Source organism: Dromiciops gliroides, chromosome 2 (assembly GCF_019393635.1).
Source record: "Dromiciops gliroides isolate mDroGli1 chromosome 2, mDroGli1.pri, whole genome shotgun sequence".
In the NCBI taxonomy this organism is placed as follows: domain Eukaryota; kingdom Metazoa; phylum Chordata; class Mammalia; order Microbiotheria; family Microbiotheriidae; genus Dromiciops; species Dromiciops gliroides.
Genome location: NC_057862.1, coordinates 217965990 through 217985733, shown reverse-complemented (window position 1 = coordinate 217985733; position 19744 = coordinate 217965990). Strand labels below are relative to the sequence as shown.

General features: G+C 33.8%; 1 protein-coding gene across 1 annotated transcript in view; it reads right to left on the bottom strand.

Moving 5' to 3' along the window:
• The window catches only part of EML5 (EMAP like 5), a 240776-nt gene that overhangs the window by 70344 nt on the left and 150688 nt on the right, over positions 1-19744 (bottom strand). Inside the window, 7 exon segments of the mRNA XM_043989871.1 lie at positions 3173-3299; positions 4383-4584; positions 5353-5529; positions 9713-9801; positions 10947-11078; positions 11740-11892; positions 18396-18537. Of these exon segments, the coding sequence (XP_043845806.1) occupies positions 3173-3299; positions 4383-4584; positions 5353-5529; positions 9713-9801; positions 10947-11078; positions 11740-11892; positions 18396-18537 (1022 nt within the window).

The window sequence follows — 19744 nt, the reverse complement described above, 5'->3', positions numbered from 1 at the left end:
CAAAAAAACCCCCGAAACATATTTCTGCATTAGTCATGTTATACAAGAAGAATCAGAGCAAGAAGGAAAAAACCTCCAAAAAAAACCCCAACAGCACCAAAACCAAAAGAGATAGTATGGTCCAATCAGTGTCCATATTCCATAGTTTCTTTCTTTCTTTCTTTTTTTTTTTTTCTGGATTTGGAGAGCCTTTTCCATCATGAGTCCTTTGAAACTTTCTTGTACCATTGGATTGGTGAGAAGAATCTAGTCTATCACAGTTGATCAACGCACAATGTTGATGATACTGTGCATAATGTTCTCCTGATTCTGCTCATCTCACTCATCATCAGCCCATGCAAGAGCCTCCAGGTTTCTCTGAACTCCTCCTACTCATTGTTTCTTACAGCACAATAGTATTCTATTACATTCATATACCACAACTTGTCCAGCCATTCTCCAATTAATGGGCATCCCCTCAACTTCCAATTCCTTGACACCACAAAAAAAGCAGCTATAAATATTTTTGTACATGTGGGTCCTTTTCCCTTTTCCATGATCTCTTTGGGGAAAAGACCCAAAAGGGGTATTGCTGGGTCAAAGGGTATGCACAGCTTTATAGCCCTTTGGGCATAATTCCAAATTGCTCTCCAGAATGGCTGGATCAGTTCATAGCTCCACCAACAATGCATTAGTGTTCCAATTTTTCAACAGCTTTTCCAACATTTATTATTTTCCTTTTTTGTCATTTTAGCCAATCTGATAGGTGTCAGGTGGTACCTCAGAGTTGTTTTAATTTGCATCTCTCTAATCAATAGTGATTTAGAGCATTTTTTTCATATGGCAATAGATAGCTTTGATTTCTTCATCAGAAAACTGCCTGTTCATATCCTTTGACCATTTCTCAATTGAGGAATGATTTGGATTCTTATAAATTTGATTTAGTTTCGTATATATTTTAGAAATGAAGCCTTTGTCAGAAGTACTGGCCATAAAAATTGTTTCCCAGCTTTCTGCCTCCCTTCTAATTTTGGATGCATTGCTTCTGTTTGTACAAAAAAATTTTAATTTAATGTAATCAAAACCATCCATTTTGCATTTCATAATATTCTCCATCTCTTGTTTGGTCACAAACTGTTCTCCTTTCCAAAGATCTGAAAGGTAGACTATTCCTTCCTCTCCTAATTTATGTATGGTATCACCTCTTATGTCTGAATCATGTACCCAGTTTGACCTTATTTTAGCATAAGGTGTAAGATGTTGGTCTATGCCTAATTTCTGCCATACTATCTTCCAGTTTTCCCAGCAGTTTTTGTCAAATACTGAGTTCCTATCCCAGAAGCTGGTGTCTTTGGATTTATCAAACACTACATTACTAATGTCATTTACTAATGCGTCTCCTGTGCCTAGCCTATTCCATTAATCCTCCACTTTATTTCTTAGTCAGTACCAGATAGTTTTGATGACTGCCGCTTTATAGTAAAGCTCCAGATTTGGTAAGTGCTGGCAGATCTTACAAATGGCCTGTTGTGCCATCAGCCTTCTGACTCGAAACCCAGGAGCCTCAGCTACTAATTTATGCTGTGGCCAGGAGCCTCCTGCTGACTTGCTCACACCCCCTCCACAGTATGTTGCACTGAGCTGCACTGAGCTGTAGTGTGCTGCCCTCCCCTTTCACCCATGTGAGACAGACCTTTCCTGAAGTCTTTGAAATTATCTCAAGTTGGAAGATTGTCTATCTGTCTTTTTGTAGGTTCTGTAGCTCCAGAATCCATTTAGGGGCTTGATTTAATGTTGTTTTTTGAAGGAAACTTGGGAGAGCTCAGGTAACTTCCTGGGTTCTCTCCACCATCTTGGCTCCTACTATCTGCATCAATATTCATTATGGAAATTGGTCTATACTTTTCTTTCTCTGTTTTAGCTCTTCCTGTTTTGGTTATCAGCACCATATCTGTATCATAAAAAGAATTTGGTAGGATTCCTTCACCTATTTTTCCCAAATAGTTTATGTAGTATTGTGATTAACTGTTCTTTAAACAGTTGGTAGAATTCACTTGTGAATCCATTTGTTCCTGGAAATTTTTTTCTTAGAAAGTTCATTGATGGCTTCTTCAATTTCTTTTTCTATGATTGGGTTATTTAAGTATTTTATTTCTTCTTCTCTTCATCTGTGTAACATATCTTTGTCAGGATTCATCCATTTCATTTAGATTGTCAAATTTATTGTATGTAATTGGGCAAAATAGCTCCTAATAATTGTCTTAATTTAATTTTGACTGGTGGTGAGTTCACCCCTTTCATTTTTGAAATTTGGTAATTTGTTTTTCTTCTTTCTTTTTAATCAAAATAACCAATGGTTTATCCATTTTATTTTTTTCATAAACCTAACTTCTAGTTTTATTTATTAGTTCAATAGTTTTCTTACTCTCAATTTTATTCATCTCTCCCTGAATTTTTAGGATTTCCAATTTGGTGTTTAATTGGAGATTTTTAATTTGTTTATTTTCTATTTTTTTTTGAGTTGCATGTCCAGTTTAATAATCTTCTTTTTCTCTATTTTATTTTATTTTATTGGTTTTTTTGTGAGGCAATTTGGGTTAAGTGACTTGCCTAGAGTCACACAGCTAGTAATGTCAAGTGTCTGAGGCTGGATTTGAACTCAGGTCTTCCTGACTCCAGGGCCAGTGCTCTATCCACTGCGCCACCTAGCTGCCCCTTCCCTATTTTATTAATGTAAACAGAGATATAAATTTTTCCCTAAGTGACACTTTGGCTGCATCCCCTAAATTTTGATATGTTGTCTCCTTGTTACCATTTTCTTTAATGAAATTATCAATTGTTTCTAAGATTTGTTTTTTCATCCACTTGTTTTTTAGGATTAGATTATTTCATTTCCAATTAATTTTAATCTCTCTGTCCATTATTGAATGTGATTTTTATTGCATTATTATCTGAAAAGAATGTTTTTACTATTTCTGCTTTTCTGCATTTGGTTTTAAGGTTTTTAGGTTCTAATGCATGGTCAATTTTTGTGTATGTGCCATGTACTGCTGAGAAAAAGGTATATCCTTTTTATAGTGCTAAGAGTTTCATTATTAACATTTTAAAACAATATTCCCATTAAATTAAAAACAAAATTTAAATTCTGAAATATTTATTTTTTTCTGCATGAAATCCCAAATTTGTCAGTTACCTTTCATCCACTGTAGGTTCTTTTTGTTGTAAATGAGGCTTGATTCCAAACATTGGCCGGATATTGGTTGATAAGGCTCTGATGGTGTAAGTAATCTCATTCTCTCTTGTTACATCACTATCATACCCTATCATCAAAAATATTAGAATTATTATTCTCTTAGAAATAAAAGCGTAGGGTGCCTGCTATCGTGATTTCATAAACTTAGTAAAAAAAAAAAAAGACTAACTCCCCTCCCCCACTAAAACGAAAATATACCAAATCAACTTATGATTTGGATTTCCCTGACTGGCAGAGATACAGCTTTTGAAAGCCATTTTTGCATAAGTTGGAAACACTTTTAAAATTTTTATTTTAAAAAAAGGGAAGTAAAGCAACATCTCAATGATTGTGCCTGGAAGGTTGTATAGTTTGTTGGCTTTCACTGTGAAATCAGAAAGACTGGCTTCAAATGTACCAATCTAGCCTCTTGTGCTCCATGCAACTTGCTAAGTCATAGAAAAGTTGCTCATCACATCAGTGGAGAAGATTTCCACATTTGCTGTTATAGATCCAGGCCACCTAAAATACATTTTTCCTTTGTGTATTCTGAATTTGCTTGATAAAAACTAATTTTAGAATAAAAATTGTATTTTCAACAATTTAAATTCTTTAAAAAGCTTGATGAAAAGTATCAAAGAGCCTGAGAACCAAGAATTTGATTTAACATGTACTATACATACCACAATGGTGGAAAGATATGATGACTACATCTATACATTAAATAACATAAAGTAATTCATTACTCTAGGTGAAAGTGATTTATTAAAAGTTCAAAATACATTTATAATCAACATGTTTATTAACTAATGTTAGGCAGAATAACAGATAACTTTGTCTTGATTTAAAATTTAACAGCCCTAAAATTTTAAATGAACTATGAAATTCATCAATACATGCTAAGCTACATATTTACTTTTTCACTCTAGGTTACAGAAAATTCAATTTCAGCATTTTAAAAAGGATGAATTATGCTAAAAAGAAAAATTCATTCTCATTAATTTACTTTGATATTTTATTAGGTATTAAAAATTTTCATAAGTTATTATAAAATTACCTTTAGAAGTAAATTGATCATTCTTAATCTAGCTACAAAATTTTAAACAATTTATATATTGCTAAAATATCCCAATACTTTCTTTAAAATTAGCTTTATTTTAAAGTTACATACCTCCATCTTCTTCAGATTCTATATCAGATTCCTCACTATCACATGGTCTTTTTTCTCGATAACCTTCCATTTCATATGTCCAAACCATAAGAGATGTATCTGCACCTCCTACTGTGACCAATAAGCTGTCATCATAAGTCCAGCGAACATTTGTGACATGTGTACTGTGGGCTACATACTTCTTAAACTTTCCAAATTTTCCCTAAAAACATGAAAAAAGTGAAGTTTAATTTTAAAGGTATATTTATAATTACTTTTTAAATACAACATTAAAAATGTATACATGAATATTCAGTAGTTTGAGCAATTCTTACATACCAGAAAATGGTTTCACTGCTACATGTTTAAAAGAATTAGTGATTTAATAAAATAAATGGAATACAGTGATATTTGAAACTAATAAATCCTCTGAAAATGACCTTACTCTAAAAAAGTTAGTAAATAAAAGTAATAATCCCTTGAGCAGTGAGATGGTGAAGGAAACCATATTTTGCTACACATTCCTATGCCTATCATATTATTTCAACCTCTGGTAAGTATGTTTCTGACAAAATCTGGTTTTGTAACACATTTTATTTGATAATAAATGTATTGCTACATATTATTTAAGGCATGCAATCTTATAACATGTCACTTTTAGATATTAACAATTAACATGGAATGAATATCAAAAATTATTCTATGCCTTTTATGTTACTGATAAACTTCACATAAAGTTAATACAAGCAATTTTATTTTAAAATATCTCTTCAGTGACAAATAAAATTGTTATACTATTGTTTGGCCATTCAACCCATTTATTATATAATTCAGTGGAACTGTCCATTTTGACACTATTTTGTCTAACAATGCAATTTTATATAACTGATGATATTAGGTGAAGTTTGTGTATATGTATTTCTCTAAAATGCTATGAAATGGGTTAGCTAAGCTAGTTCTCTATTATCAATGAAAAAGAAAAAATACATACTTTAGCAGGATATCTAAATAACTTCACAAATCCAAAATCATCACCAGTAGCTAGGACCACATTGTCACTTGTGAGACAAGAGGCAGTTACATCTGTGACTTCTCCAATTATTGGCCAAATTCCCTCACAACAAGAACCAAGCACACTTGTCCATGATGCCCAACCAATTTTTTCTACCTATAAAAACAAATTGTTTTAGGTTCAGTATATCAACAACTAACAGAAAAAACATTCAAATATCTCCTCTTGCAGTATGTTATGAACTGAAATGTAATCATCTGAAAGATAATTTATCATTGTAAAATATAGAATCTACAGTAAAAGGGACATTGAGATATTTAATGTTTTGATTTACTTACAATCTCACTCTTAATAGAGAAGGATTCAATAACCTTCCCTATTGATGAGTCTCAAAGGAAGTAACTATTCTAAAGAGCTACAGGTATGGTAGAAAAAGAACAGGATATGGAGTCAGGGAAGACATGGGTTCAAAGCCAAAACTTACTAGTCTATTACCAGGGACAAGTCCTTTAACCAAAGACTCATTTGCAAAATGTGAATAACAATTATTGTACTACCTACTTGACAAGGTTGTTGAACATCAAAAGAGATAATATATGTAAAGAACTTAGCAATCATAATAATGTTTTATGATTATAATACTAATTGAATATAGCTAGCATTACTCAAGTCACAAAGCTGATCCTAACAGATGACCTAATTTCTTCTGTTCACTGTGGAAGAAGCACAATGAAAACAGAAACCAACTTGAAGCCAAAGACCTGAGTTCAAGTTTTGTCTGTGACATATATGTAACCCTTCCTGGGCAAGTAAGTCACTTAACTCTCAGATCTACAGGTAGCTCTCTAAAACTATAAGGTTCACTGGTAGAGGGATTTTCCTGACTTCACTAAACCAATGAAATCTCTACCTATAATGTAAGCAATTTACCCTTAATTTTCATGACTAGAAATATGAATAGTTAAAGTTGCCTATAAAATATCTTCATAAACTTGAAGAGAGATCTTAAGCTGTTTTTAAAGCTTCTTTTCTTGATGCTTAATTTGTTTAACTTTTCCTCACAGGCCCCATATTTTACTTCTCATTTCTTTTGTTCTACTTCCATGCAATTCACAATTTGCTAAAACTGTTGGGAAAAAAGCTAAATATGTTTTCAGTTTTGGAAAATATCTGGATCATTTTTCAAACATTTGCCCATTCTCCTTCATTGCCTAACTACCTAAATCCATTCTACATACACACACCCCAAATAATATCCCACAAGTGCTAATAAATGGAAAACAGCCTTGACATGTGCTTAGTATAGTGTAGGGGCAAATTTTAATATGTGGAGAGTTAATTGGGTGGCTCACTGTAATATTGGGGTTCAGAAAGTAACGAGGGACATCTAGGTCCAAATCATCCTCCCCTCCAAACTGCCTTTTTAGTTATTTCTCCCTAGCCAATAAGAAAGGACCTTAACAGCCTCTTTTCCACAAATGAATCAAGTTTTATTAATGGGAATAAAATACACAGCAAAGGTGAAATTAATAAAGTCAAGGACAAGGGAATAGGGAAAGAGAAAAATGGATAATCTTCCTGGCTCTAGCAAAAGCCTATACAATCCCCAAACTCGCTTCCAACTCAGCTAATTCAAAGAGCCAGGCTCGTTTTAATAACTCACCACTGGGGTCCATAGTTTCAGTGGGAAACAGCTATGCAGCCAGCACCAAGAGGCAAGGCCCACAGGACAAACTGCCAGGAAAAACCTCTCTTTCGTCCACTCCCGGAAGCTCACTGACCAGAAAGGACAGAGCTCCCCTCAGCAAGCATTTACTCTCCCTCCCCCAAAAGGGAGGTCCTTCAAACTCCCTGTGGAGAGTGGTTCCCCTGCTGATATCAGCAGCATACATCACTCAGGGCAGGCCAGGTGATTTAAGTACTGGAGACAATGTATATATAAAGAATTTTCAGCAAATCAGTGGGACCCAGCCTGCTTGGGAGGGACCTTTTCAGGTATTATGGACAACCCCCCTACTGCTATTAAAATTGGAGAAAAAGAATCTTGGATTCATTGATACCATGTAAAGCCTGTACCATTTGTAGGTAAAGAAATTTCAAATAAAACTCAACTGGCTGCTAAAGAGCAAAGAAACCTAACGAAGCCCAGAGGTAAAACACAGTTCCAATTTGCAAACCCTACCACTCAGTTGCAAGCCTTGGTACTAAAACTCTGTAAGGTATCAGGAGATGAAAATTGTCTTTTTAGAGCCCTTGGAGACCAGTTAGAAGGTCATTCTAGAAACCATCTCAAACACAGACAAGAAACTACTGATCAATCATAAAAAAGACTTTGAGCCTTTTAGAGAGGATGATATTCCCTTTGAAAAATATGCTGCCGACTTAAAAAAACCTGGTACCTATGGGGACAATGATATGATTTTAGCCTTTGCAAAACATAACCAACTGAATGTAATCATTCATCAGTTGAATAAACCCCTATGGAAAATTCATGGTACAGACAAAGCCAACCCTAAAGAACTCCATATTTTCTACCATAAAGAATATTATGACAGCATTAGAAGAATCAACAATAATTTGGAAACCCCTGCCACTTTGGCATGCAGAGAATTGGGGAACCAGTTAAAAAAATGTGGTGTACCCCAAACTCAAGCAATATAAACTCTAATCTTTAACAAGCTTTTCCTTCTACAGGTAAACTTCTCCACTAAGAGTACATGGTCCTGCTTTCTGGCCTACTTCAACCTCCCCCACCCCACCCCTTTCCTTCCCTTTCCCCTACTTAACCCTTGTTCCTTAAAGTCATTTTTTTTTTTGAAAGGCATTGAAAAGGCCTGGAATTCACCACATACTTAAGTTTCCTCATGAACACAAAAGAGTACTTAGCAAACCTTTTCATTTTTTGTTTTTGACTTTTGTTTCTTTTGCTTTCTTTTAAACTCAATTTTGTAAACTGAATGAATTACAAAGACATTTCTAGTATATACCATTCAGCTCTGATAACTTCAAAGATCTATTACTTTGACTGGGCTAAGGATATAGGTGGGGCCATTGGGCCTCAGAAGCTGAAGCTATCACAATTTTTTTTTGAAAGAACCATGGGTTTAATGAGTTTGTTTATGGGATTATATTTTTTAAAAAAAACAACAACAAAGGGTTATTGAACCCTACTGCTTAGTTTCTAAAGCAACCAATGAACATATTGAGTCTTGCTGATTGAGGTTTTATTTCTTTTTGATAAATTGATTATCACTTCAAGTATCTGTTATTGTCATACTAGAAAATTCATGTACAAGGTGATGTGGTTTACTTGCTCAAAGAAGATTATGTAATAATGTTTAATATTATCAGCCATTTACATTCATTTATCATTTATATGTCATTGTGACTATGTATACTCTGGGTATGGTTTGGAATTATTGTATATATTACAAATATGTCCTGAGTTATGCAGCATAACATGCATTTTTACCACCATATTGTCTTTGGTGAAATTAATATGAGATTTATGAATTATGGAAACATCATTTCAGAGATTAATTGCTCTTACAATGAGCTTGATAGAGATGGTTCAACTTCTCAATGCAGACCCTGGAGAGAATATACGTTCAACAGGAGGAGAGACAGGTACACATAAGATGCCCTGATGGAGGCTGAGAGAACAGCCAAATATATTCAGGAAGTCCATAGTCTGCTTATGATGGCAACTATGTTGACCACAATTGCTGGACATAGTCTAGTTTCTTCCTCTCTCCCTCCAAAAATGGCCTGGTGTCATGGAAGCTCCAACACATGCACCTGGTTAAACTTAACTTGTTTTCTTTTTCTTTCACTCAGTCTGATGGCATGGTCAGAATCCATCCACCTGGGGCCAAGCACAATTACTGGATGTCTCAGAACCAGGAGATGTGGTATGGTAACCTTTCCATAACATTTTCAGGTGTCATTATGGACACATTACTAAATTTGGCCTTGATCCAGATACATGGTGATAAGAAGTGTCATAGATTGCATAACTGCCTCAACTCTGTATTATATGGGTATAAGTATTCTCTAAAAGGGGGGAATGTAAGATGCTGTGTATATCAAGTTTAAATATGCTGTTAAGCTCCTTTCTTATTGGCCTGGTAGAAATATTGAAAAAGGAAGTTCAGAGGGGAGGAAGTTTTGGACCTAGAGGTCCCTTATTATTTTCTGAACCCCAATATTACATCGAGCTGCCCAATTAACTCTCCACATATTATATTTGGCCCCTACAGTTGGAAGGATAGAAAATATGCATCAGACTTTTAAATAACATTCATATAGAAAATTTTTCATCAATAATTCATTTTCCTACCTCTAGACTAGGAATAATCTGTTTTTTCCCCCGAGGAGCTTCAAAAAATAATTGTTCTTTAGCACCAGTACTGACCTGTAAAAGCTTTCCTTTAAAAAAAAACACATAAATACAAACAGAATATATACAGTCACATTATTTCTGTGTCTTATACATGGTAAAATATTAAGTTTAAAAGTCTACAAAACATTTTCTTCTGCTCTCAAAATATAATAATTTAGATAACTTTAAATTCAATTCAATTTAACAAGAATTTAAGCACTTACAAAGGCAAAAATGAAAGCAATTTCAGCCCTTGAGATTAAAATTGCTTAAGGAAAACAACAGATATAACTAAGTTCTGATTAGTGTGAATGATGCATCTCTTAAAGCAGTAATATATATTGAAATTCACATATGTTGAAATTTATATTATTTGAAGCTGAAATTGGTACTAGCTAAATGGAAATATGTAAATTCAAAAAATGCAATCACTTTAGGAGATTCATTATTCACACTAATCAGGAAAGAGCTGTATACAGATAACTGTAAAATTGACAACTGGTTGGGGAAGGCTTTGGGAAAGACCTTTTATATTGAAGTGAGACTTAAGCTGAGGTGTAAAAGAAGCTGTAGATACCAAGGGTTGAAAGTGAAGCAGAACATTCTGTGCAGGACAGAGAGCTTGTGCAAAGGTATGGAAGTGGAAAATGGAGTATGACAGATGGGCAATAGTAAGCAGGCCAGTTGGGCTGTAATGTAGGATGTGAAAAGACATGTGAAATAAATCATAGCAGTTATAGGTTAAAGCTAAACAACCATGTTTTTAAGGTGCAAAAACTAGGTAACATTTTATTTTCATAAATTACCTACTTAGCAAATTTGAAATTATTATGTTAAATAGCATTATAACGAAAATGTAATGTTGTTTGTGAAAATGATTTTACTATCATTGTAAAAAAGTACTATCATAAAATAAAGTAGACATTGTAAATTGTACTATAGTTGTAAAAAAATGAAAATACTTTTGCACAATATTTAAATAGCTTTATAAATAAAAACAAAGTATCTCTAGAGATCATTGTTATTTGGTTAATATTAGAATAAATTTCATAAAATTGTGGATAGTGTACAAACATATTTATATAATAACATATAGATATTTTAAATAATAAAATGTAATTTGTGTTTTTATTTTACTAAGATAATACACTGAACACATTTGGGGGAAAATTATTGTTATTCAAATTCCTACCTCTTAAATCCCAGTCAATATGTGTTATGTAACTGGTAGCACCTTTGCAGATTCCTACTCGCTTGCTACTCATTACATTATAGATATCTACAAAGCTGTCATAGGATGCCACAGCTAGATATTTTCCAGAACCTGTAATACACAAATAGGAATACTACTGTGTAAGTTTTTCTTACCATAAAATATGGCTTATTTTCCACTATTACAGATAGTTACACTTATTCTAAACTTAAAAGAAATCTCAGGAATTCACTGATAGCTTTCCTAAGTACAATCATATCTTTAACATAGAATAATAGATAAAACTCAGAGAATAATTGCAGAAACATTTGCAAGAAAACTCATTAAAGAAGAGTTATACTTCTATAATTTTGTGCAAGGAAATCTTGTGGACTTTACCTACAGTAAAAACAAACCCCGAAACTTTTTACTTTGGAAAAGGCAGAGTTAATTGTCATAGGAAAGTTTCATCTTGGTTACTTTTGGCATTTATTTCATAATAGTGTGCTCAATTATAATGGTATATTCCATTATAATATTGTACTCAATAATATGTGAGTCTCTCTCTCTCTATGTGTGTAATATATATGTATATACACACATACATGACACTAATTCATGGGAATTTATATAATAAAGTCCATCTAATTATAAAAGCAATAAATAAGTCATCTATTAAGAAACTTTAAGGAATAAAATATTCTTACTCATAGAAACTATGTATTATTTTAACATATTTAGCTACTAAATTCAAGTATCTGTCAAATTATATTATATATTTCCTGAATCCTACCAGGTGAAAAGCGAATATCTGAGATAACATCCTTTCTGTGGTGAAAGGAGACGAGATCCTCTAAGGTGTCTGCATTCACTATTAAGAAACTTCCATCGTTGAGACCTACAGCTAAAGCTTTACCATCTGGAGAAAAACAACAGCATCTCCCTCCTAAAAAAAGAGAAAGAGCATCCATTATTTCAAGAAATTTCCTCCTAATAAAAGTGATAGTTTTACTTTAAAAAAAAATCTTTTTTTGGAAATTGGAAATGACATTTTTTAATTTCAAAGAGAATGCAAAAGTTGATTCTTCTAAATTGGGGCTTAAACAACAAATCTAATTCAATTTGCTGAATGTTTATAATGTTTAGTTACTGTAACTGTTGTTTAAGGGAATGCACAGATGAATTAAAACAGGAGAGTAGAAGGTTCTAAGACATTCACAAATTCATACAAAGTAGCGTGTGGAAGTATATGATAGGTAGAAGCAAACTGTTGTGAGAGGTTGAAGGAATGTGGGATCATTTCTGGCTGGGAGGATTAAAGACAATATATCATGGAAGAGGTGGTATTCATGTCAGGCTTCGAAAGATAGGTAGGATTTCCAGTGGTAGAAAAGTGAGGGAAAGGCATCCTAGGTGTAGGGGTGAACAGAGGAACAGCCCTTCAAATATCTGAAGACAAACCACTCTTTTCCTACTCTCAAACCTTCTCTACTAAAATATAAACCCTCATTCCTTCAATAAATTCTTGAATGGTGTGGCTTCTAGTCCCTTCAAGTTCTTGATTGCCTGCCTCTGTGCATGCTCTAGATTATCAATATCTGTTGTAAATGTGGATCTCAGAATGGAACATGATAATTTAGAAAGTGTGAGATCACTGGAAGAATAAGGAAAAGTTCATTTTGGCTGCTCTAACAGATACTTTATAGGGAATGATGTGAGATCAGATTAGAAAATTGGCTTTGGACCTGACATTATAAAGGTCTTCAAATGCCAAGATTAGGACCCATGCATCTGATAAAATGTCCCACAATATTCCTTTTGACAATATATAAAAAAGTGGAGAAAATACACACTTTCAGATTACTTTTTAAGATATTTGATAGAACCTTTGATAGAATGACTCTAACCAAAGTATAGATTAGTATATCCATGTAAATATAGAAGGAGGTTATTATAGTAGGGGTACTGCAGAGCGCTTTTCTATTCAGTATTTTTATCAGTGATTTGGATGAAGGAATAGATAGCAAGTTTATCAAATTCAACAAATGGGCATTTTATATGACCAGAAACTGTATTAGGCATTTGGGCTGGGAAAGTTAGTTAATATATTAGGTGACTGAATAGGAGTTTAAAAATACCCACCTCATGTGGCTGAGTCAAATATTATTTTGAAGGATATGTGGTATCATTAATATTGGTATTTCCTTGAATACCAAAGACTATATTACCATACTATCTCATCCTATGTGACTCTTGTCATAATCTTCATAAGCCTCCCTTAGGAATATATCCAACTTGTTTGAAGGTATTCTTCTAATTCTCTTGATATTACATGAATACCAATGGATCACAGATGTACATCAGTTATCTACTGCTCTTTTCATGAGTGGCTCTTTCTTTTCTAGTCATATATACCCTGGTGACATCCCTTTATATCACTTCCTTTGCACAATTTTTGACAATTCATATCTTACTGCCTATGTACATACATTATGAAGCTCTCCACTGCTCTTTGGAAGATGCTCAACTTTAATTCTTTGGTAACTCTGCTATTCTATGTCTTGCAACCTTAATGTATCACTAGAAGAATATTATTAATCTACTGGCTTTTGTTTGAGGGAGAAGTTTGAGCCTGACAACTGTGGTGTGGAGATGACTATACGCTCTATGTTCTGCTCTGATAGGTTCTGGCATGGTAGATTGGCTTAAATTGCAGGCCTGCTAATAGGCTATGTTAGCTGTTTGTGGACCAGCTCAGCTAAATATGGAGAAGTTCATCATCAGTAGGTTGGCCACTAATAACCTTTGGGGAAAAAAGTACATACAGTATACATACATAAACTATATACAGTTTTATATATAGACCTCTTCCATTTAAAGTGTTAAAGGGAAAGAATAACAGAAGTGGTGACAGAGGGTGTTGAGAATGATATATTTTTGACTATGCTTCATAAAAATTAACTAAGTTGGTATGCTGAATTAAAAGTCCTTGTCAAATAAATGACCAATAAGTTGACATTCTGAACTGAATCATAGGCATGTTGACATTTTTGTTATGTATTAAACCCAAAGAGAATAAAAAATATAGTTACACAGTCTCTCTTTGGAAAAGCAAACAAAGGAGATGGCAAGTTTTATCATGTGTCAAAAGGCAATGAGAAATATATCATTTCATGGAATAATTGTCCATCATTCTTTTTTTTTTTGGAGGGGCAATGAGGGTTAAGTGACTTTCCCAGGGTCACACAGCTAGTAAGTGTCAAGTGTCTGAGTCAGGATTTGAACTCAGGTCCTCCTGAATTCAGGGCCGGTGCTTTATCCACTGTGCCACCTAGCTGCCCCCCATCATTCTTTTAGATACTCATAAGCATAAAGAAAAAGATCACTAAGAATACAATTGAATCTTATGCACCAAATATACTGATGAATATAAAAAGGTGGTTAAGATCATACAAATTAAATCAATGTATGCTTTAATGCTCAGTGACTTCAATGAAAAAGTGAGATTAATAAGTAGAGTGTAACATGTAACATGTTTAAATATCAAAAAGTGAAGAAGGCCAGCAGATTGTACAAAAATTTTTTTATCTATATGTTATGAATAATTTCTTCAAGAAGAAAGTTGGAAGATGTTGGACACAGACAGTACTGAAGGATCTCACAAAATGAAGCTGACTACTAGTTATGTCAGTAATTTCTGAATAAGCAGTATATATAGTCAGACCACTGATTTATTAGAACAATGAACAAATTCAGCACCAAGTTAGAAGGAAGAATAAAGATAAAATTTATGATGTGATTAAAACAGTTTCCAAATGATATATATTCAAACAAGCTAGAAATAAAGGGCTGGATATTAGAGAGATTCTAGAAAGGCACATGGCAACCAATTAAAAACAGGGGGTGAAGAAGAAAAGGCAAAAGATGACCAAGGTTTCAACCACTGGTGTACAGAAAAGTAGTATGATTAAAACGAATGAGGAAAAGAACAGGAAAAGCATATTTTGGGAAAAGGTGAAGAGTTTAATTTTTTTATTTTGTTTTGTTTTTGTTTTTTTGTGGGGCAGTGAGGGTTAAGTGACTTGCCCAGGGTCACACAGCTAGTAAGTGTCAAGTGTCTGATGCTGGATTTGAACTCAGGTCCTCCTGAATCCAGGGCCATTGCTTTATCCACTGCACCACTTAGCTGCCCACAAGAGTTTAATTTTTGAAAAGAGTTTTTGGTACTCAAAAATAACCATGTGTAAAGGTCTCATACATAAATAAAATGCAGGTCAAGAGTAGAAGATTGCTAAGGCAGAGTATAAAGATTTGTCAGTCATTTACCAAGAGATGGAAGCTAAAGCAAGAAAAGTGGATGAGATCACCATCAAAGAAGATAGAGCAAGAAGAAAGCTGAGGAACAAGGCCTTTAAGGAGTTTGAATAAACAAGAGGTAGAAAAAACATAAATCAATAAAGGAATTCTGTAGAAAAATATGTCAGAGATATAGGAATAACCAGGGGAATGCAGATAACAGGGAAATTTCTGGAAGGACCTTTATCTGCTGTAACGATTGGAATGATGCCACCTGCTGGAGACTTACTGTAGAAAAGCTCCGCCATGAGGTGAAGGTCTCTGAGGGCAAGACCATGCATCTTTTCTTTGGCGTCAGGAAGTGACGTTTGCTTGTGGGAGGAAGAAGGGGGAGCCTGGCGCTCTGACTAACTTTCTTTCCTGAGGACTCTGGTAGAGAAGCGAGGTAGAAATGCACTCTCCCTTTAACAGATAGATGAATGTAGGTCTTTCTCTCTCTACCAAATTCTTTTTCTCCTTAATAAATGCTTAAAAGTCTAACTCTTGCTAAAGCTTATAATTTATTGGCGACCACTCATTAGATATTTTAGACAGTATAGCTAGAATTTTAGCCTTAACACTGCTCAGTCAGCTTTATCCAGGACCATGGGGAAAGTACCTTTGTTCCTGATGTTATTTTTATATATCATTAGGAGGCTTGTCCCTGCATATTGTGCATATTTTCTTAAAGAAGAAAATTGGGAGATGTTAGGCATAGCACATCCTTGATGAAAACATGAACAGAGGCAAACGCAGACAATTTCTATGTCAGACTACATCTTTAAGGTAAGACAACTGAAAGAGGGAATAAAGATAACAAACATTTTAGTGATTTACCATTTTTTCTTTCTTTTTTTTAAATACACAAGAATATTTGACTTAGTGGAGCAAAATGAAGCCTTAATATCCCTCATCCTTAGGACTTCTTGATAGATATAACTATAGAGACAATTTTAATAAACAATTCTCTGATTTTCTGTATCAAGTGAAGCATAAAACAAGGAGACATTGCTCATCACAGTTGCTCATCATTATACAAAAGATGTCCAGCATAAAGTTCAAAATGGAGGCAGGCTTTCCTATGTGTGATGATTATATTGAACCTCAGTATACTATAGGACCTCCTTGCTGAGATTCAAACAATCACGAAAACAAGTGGATGAAAAATGTTATTGCCTAATTACGATATGCAACTCTACAGATAGCCCATTAAGTTAATCTAGCAACACACACTCACATATATATATATATATATATATATATATATGTATATATGTATATGTATAAACCATACATATACAGCATGTATTGTGGTTGTTCAGTCGTTTTCAGTTGTATCAGGCTCTTTGTGATCCCATTTGGGTTTTTCTTGGCAATGACATTGCAGTGGTTTGCCATTTCCTTCTCCAGGTCATTTTACAGATGAGGAAACTGATGCAAATAGGGTTAAGTGACTTGCCCAGGGTCACACAGCTAGTGTCTGAGGCCAAATTTGAACTCAGGAAGATAAGTCTTCCTGACTCCAGGTCCTGTCCTCTATTCACTATGCTTCCTAGCTTCCCTTCAAATTTATATGTGTCTATTTGTGTGTAATTATACACATATAATATAGTATATGTTGTTTATATATTATGTGTATGTGGGTATTTGAGTGTGTATATATACATTTTGTTTCTATTTTCTCAAGATCTTTGGACAAGAAAGAACAACAAAAGTTGCTAATATGGGATCAAAATCCAAGAAAAATAAAGAAATAGGAAAAGAATACCTAGATGCCCTTGGTAAGTTCAGGTTACTAGATGCAGATAAACTACATCTTAGGTTACTGAAATAATTGGCATATGTGATGACTGAGCCCCAGTCGATGGTCTTCAAAAGATCATGAAGAACAGGAGTAGGGGTGGGGTGTTAGGAGATTTGAGAAGGGCAAACAACATAATATTCAAAAGAGGAAAATGAATAGAATCTACAACCTATAGGCTACTGAGCTTTATGACTCTGATTCCCAGAAAAATTCTGGAATATATTAATAAGGAGATGGTTAATGAACAATAGAAAAGGAAGCAGTGATTATACATAGACAGCAAAGTTTCACTGAGAACAGTTCATGCCAAACTAGCTGCCTTCATTTTCTTTATCTTTTCTTTCTCACAGTTGCTAGATAAGTAGATTGTGAAAAATTGTAGGTTTAGTGTAACTAGATTTCAGTAAAGCAGATGGCAAAGCTTCTAATGCTATTCTTGTGGACCAAATAAAGATACAGGTTAGACAACAGAGATGGTTGGATTTGGAAAAGGATGAATGACCAGATCTCAAGAGCAGTTATTAACAAGTAGAAGTCAGTGTGGACTGAACTTTCTATTAGTGTCTAAAGAGCAGTCCACTTTGACTCTGTTGTTTAACAATTTTATCAATGACTTGGATAAAGTGAAAAGCTTGTAGACAACACAAAACTAGGAGAAATAACATTGGATTGGAGGTTCAGGATCCAAAAAGATGTTGACAAAATAGAACATTGAGCAGAATCCAACAAGATAAAATATAACAGAGATAAATGCTAAGTCTTACATGAGTTAAAAAACAATCACAAGATGGAAGAGATAAGGCTAAAAACAGTTTCATCTGAAAAGGATGGGGGATTTTAGTAAATTGCAAGCTCAATATGAATCAAGAGTGATGTATGACATGCAACAAAGCAAAAGCAATAATTTACTTCCACATATTAAAAGAATCATAGTTTTTAGAAGATGAGATGTAGCACTCTCACTATATTCTTTAAGATATTTGTGTTGAGTTTTAGGAAGGCCACTGATGAACTGGAAAGTGTCCAGAGGATACTATTTGTCCCTAGAGTATTGGGAGAAATAAGTAGAAGTTGTGGAGAAGCAGGTTTTAGCTTGTTTTAAGAAAATTTTTTTAATAGATATATACACAAAGTGCAATGAGATGCCTTGTGAAATAGTTTTTCTGTCACCTGAGGTCTTAAGAAAAAAGTTAGTTGGTGCACCTTGTGGTAAAGAGATTTTTAGTCAGGTACAGTTTCAACTAGATGGCTTATGAGGTCTTTTACCACTCTGCAATTGTGACAGTGGTTAAATCGAGCAAGTCTCTTACCCTTCTTCAGTTTCCGGACAGCTAACATACAATGGCTAGGAGATAGATCCCATATTCTTAAGGTCTTATCATCACTCACAGTTGCACAAACAGGCAAATGAGGATGGGTAGCTAAACCCCACACGTCTCCTTCCATGTGTCCCTATAAAGAACATAAAAATTAATTCTAATTTATTTAATTAATTGTAAGTTAGCCTACAAATTTAACAGCCAACAGCATAATGGAAACATATCTCCATATATGAAATAAACTATATTCAACTCACAATTATTTGTACCAACTTGTACCAATAATTAAAGAAAATAATATATTCAAAACAAAAAAGAATTATTTTTGCAGTATATATCTCTCTATATCCCCATATCCATTCATCCATGTATCTATCTGTGTCTGTCTTGTCTATCTCTTATCAATTGGGATAAATCACTTAAATTCACATCAAAGCTAACTTATATTATATAAACACATTTAGTGACTAGATGTAAGAAGTAGACTCTGGAATAGCTGCCAAAAAGTCCAGCTATCTTGTCTCATACCATACTTCTAGATTCTTTTCATGAAAGTTTTGGGGAAAAGTTATAGTTATCTCTGATAATATGAACCCGCTAAATGTAGTGCTCTGGCCTCTTGCCCAAAGTGCACACATTATAGATAATGACAGGAAGTTTAGTGATACCTGAAGTTACCAGATAATTATAATATTTCTGGAAAACAGTGAAAACTCTTTGTAATATGACTTAAATCTTTCTTGTTAGCATTTAAGTTTTTATCCTATCCTTTTTTGAAAAGACGCAGCATATGCATTTGAGAAAAATGTTAACTTTACGAAGGCTGGGGATATACACTCCTTAAGTTTTTCTACTTCTTAATAAAAGGCACAACATGAAAATGTAATTTGACATTTAAAGCTTTAAATTGTAATACTTTAAGACTTCAAAATATATGGGATTTTACATATATAAGTGCTTTCTCCATCACTGTACACTGCAAACCCTCCTTAATAGTTAATCTTCATGAACTGTAACTTAGTTAGTTACAGTTTAGTAAATAATGCTTCACTTGATGGCCAATTTGGAGATATCTATCTCCTAATTTGGCTAAGATAGTGCTCTGCATCTGCAGAAAACACGGCATTTTTACATAGATAGTCCTTTACCGGACATTCTGTAATACTTTAATATTTAAATGCATATTATAGGGTTCAGCACACTATTAGAAGTAATGCCCTTACTTGTAATACACAGTTAAAATTTAATGCATTCTTAAAGACTTCTACATTTTCCATGGTAATATTTTATGGCTTGTATAGAAAGTAGTAGTTATAAATTAAATTGCATATGATGAAATA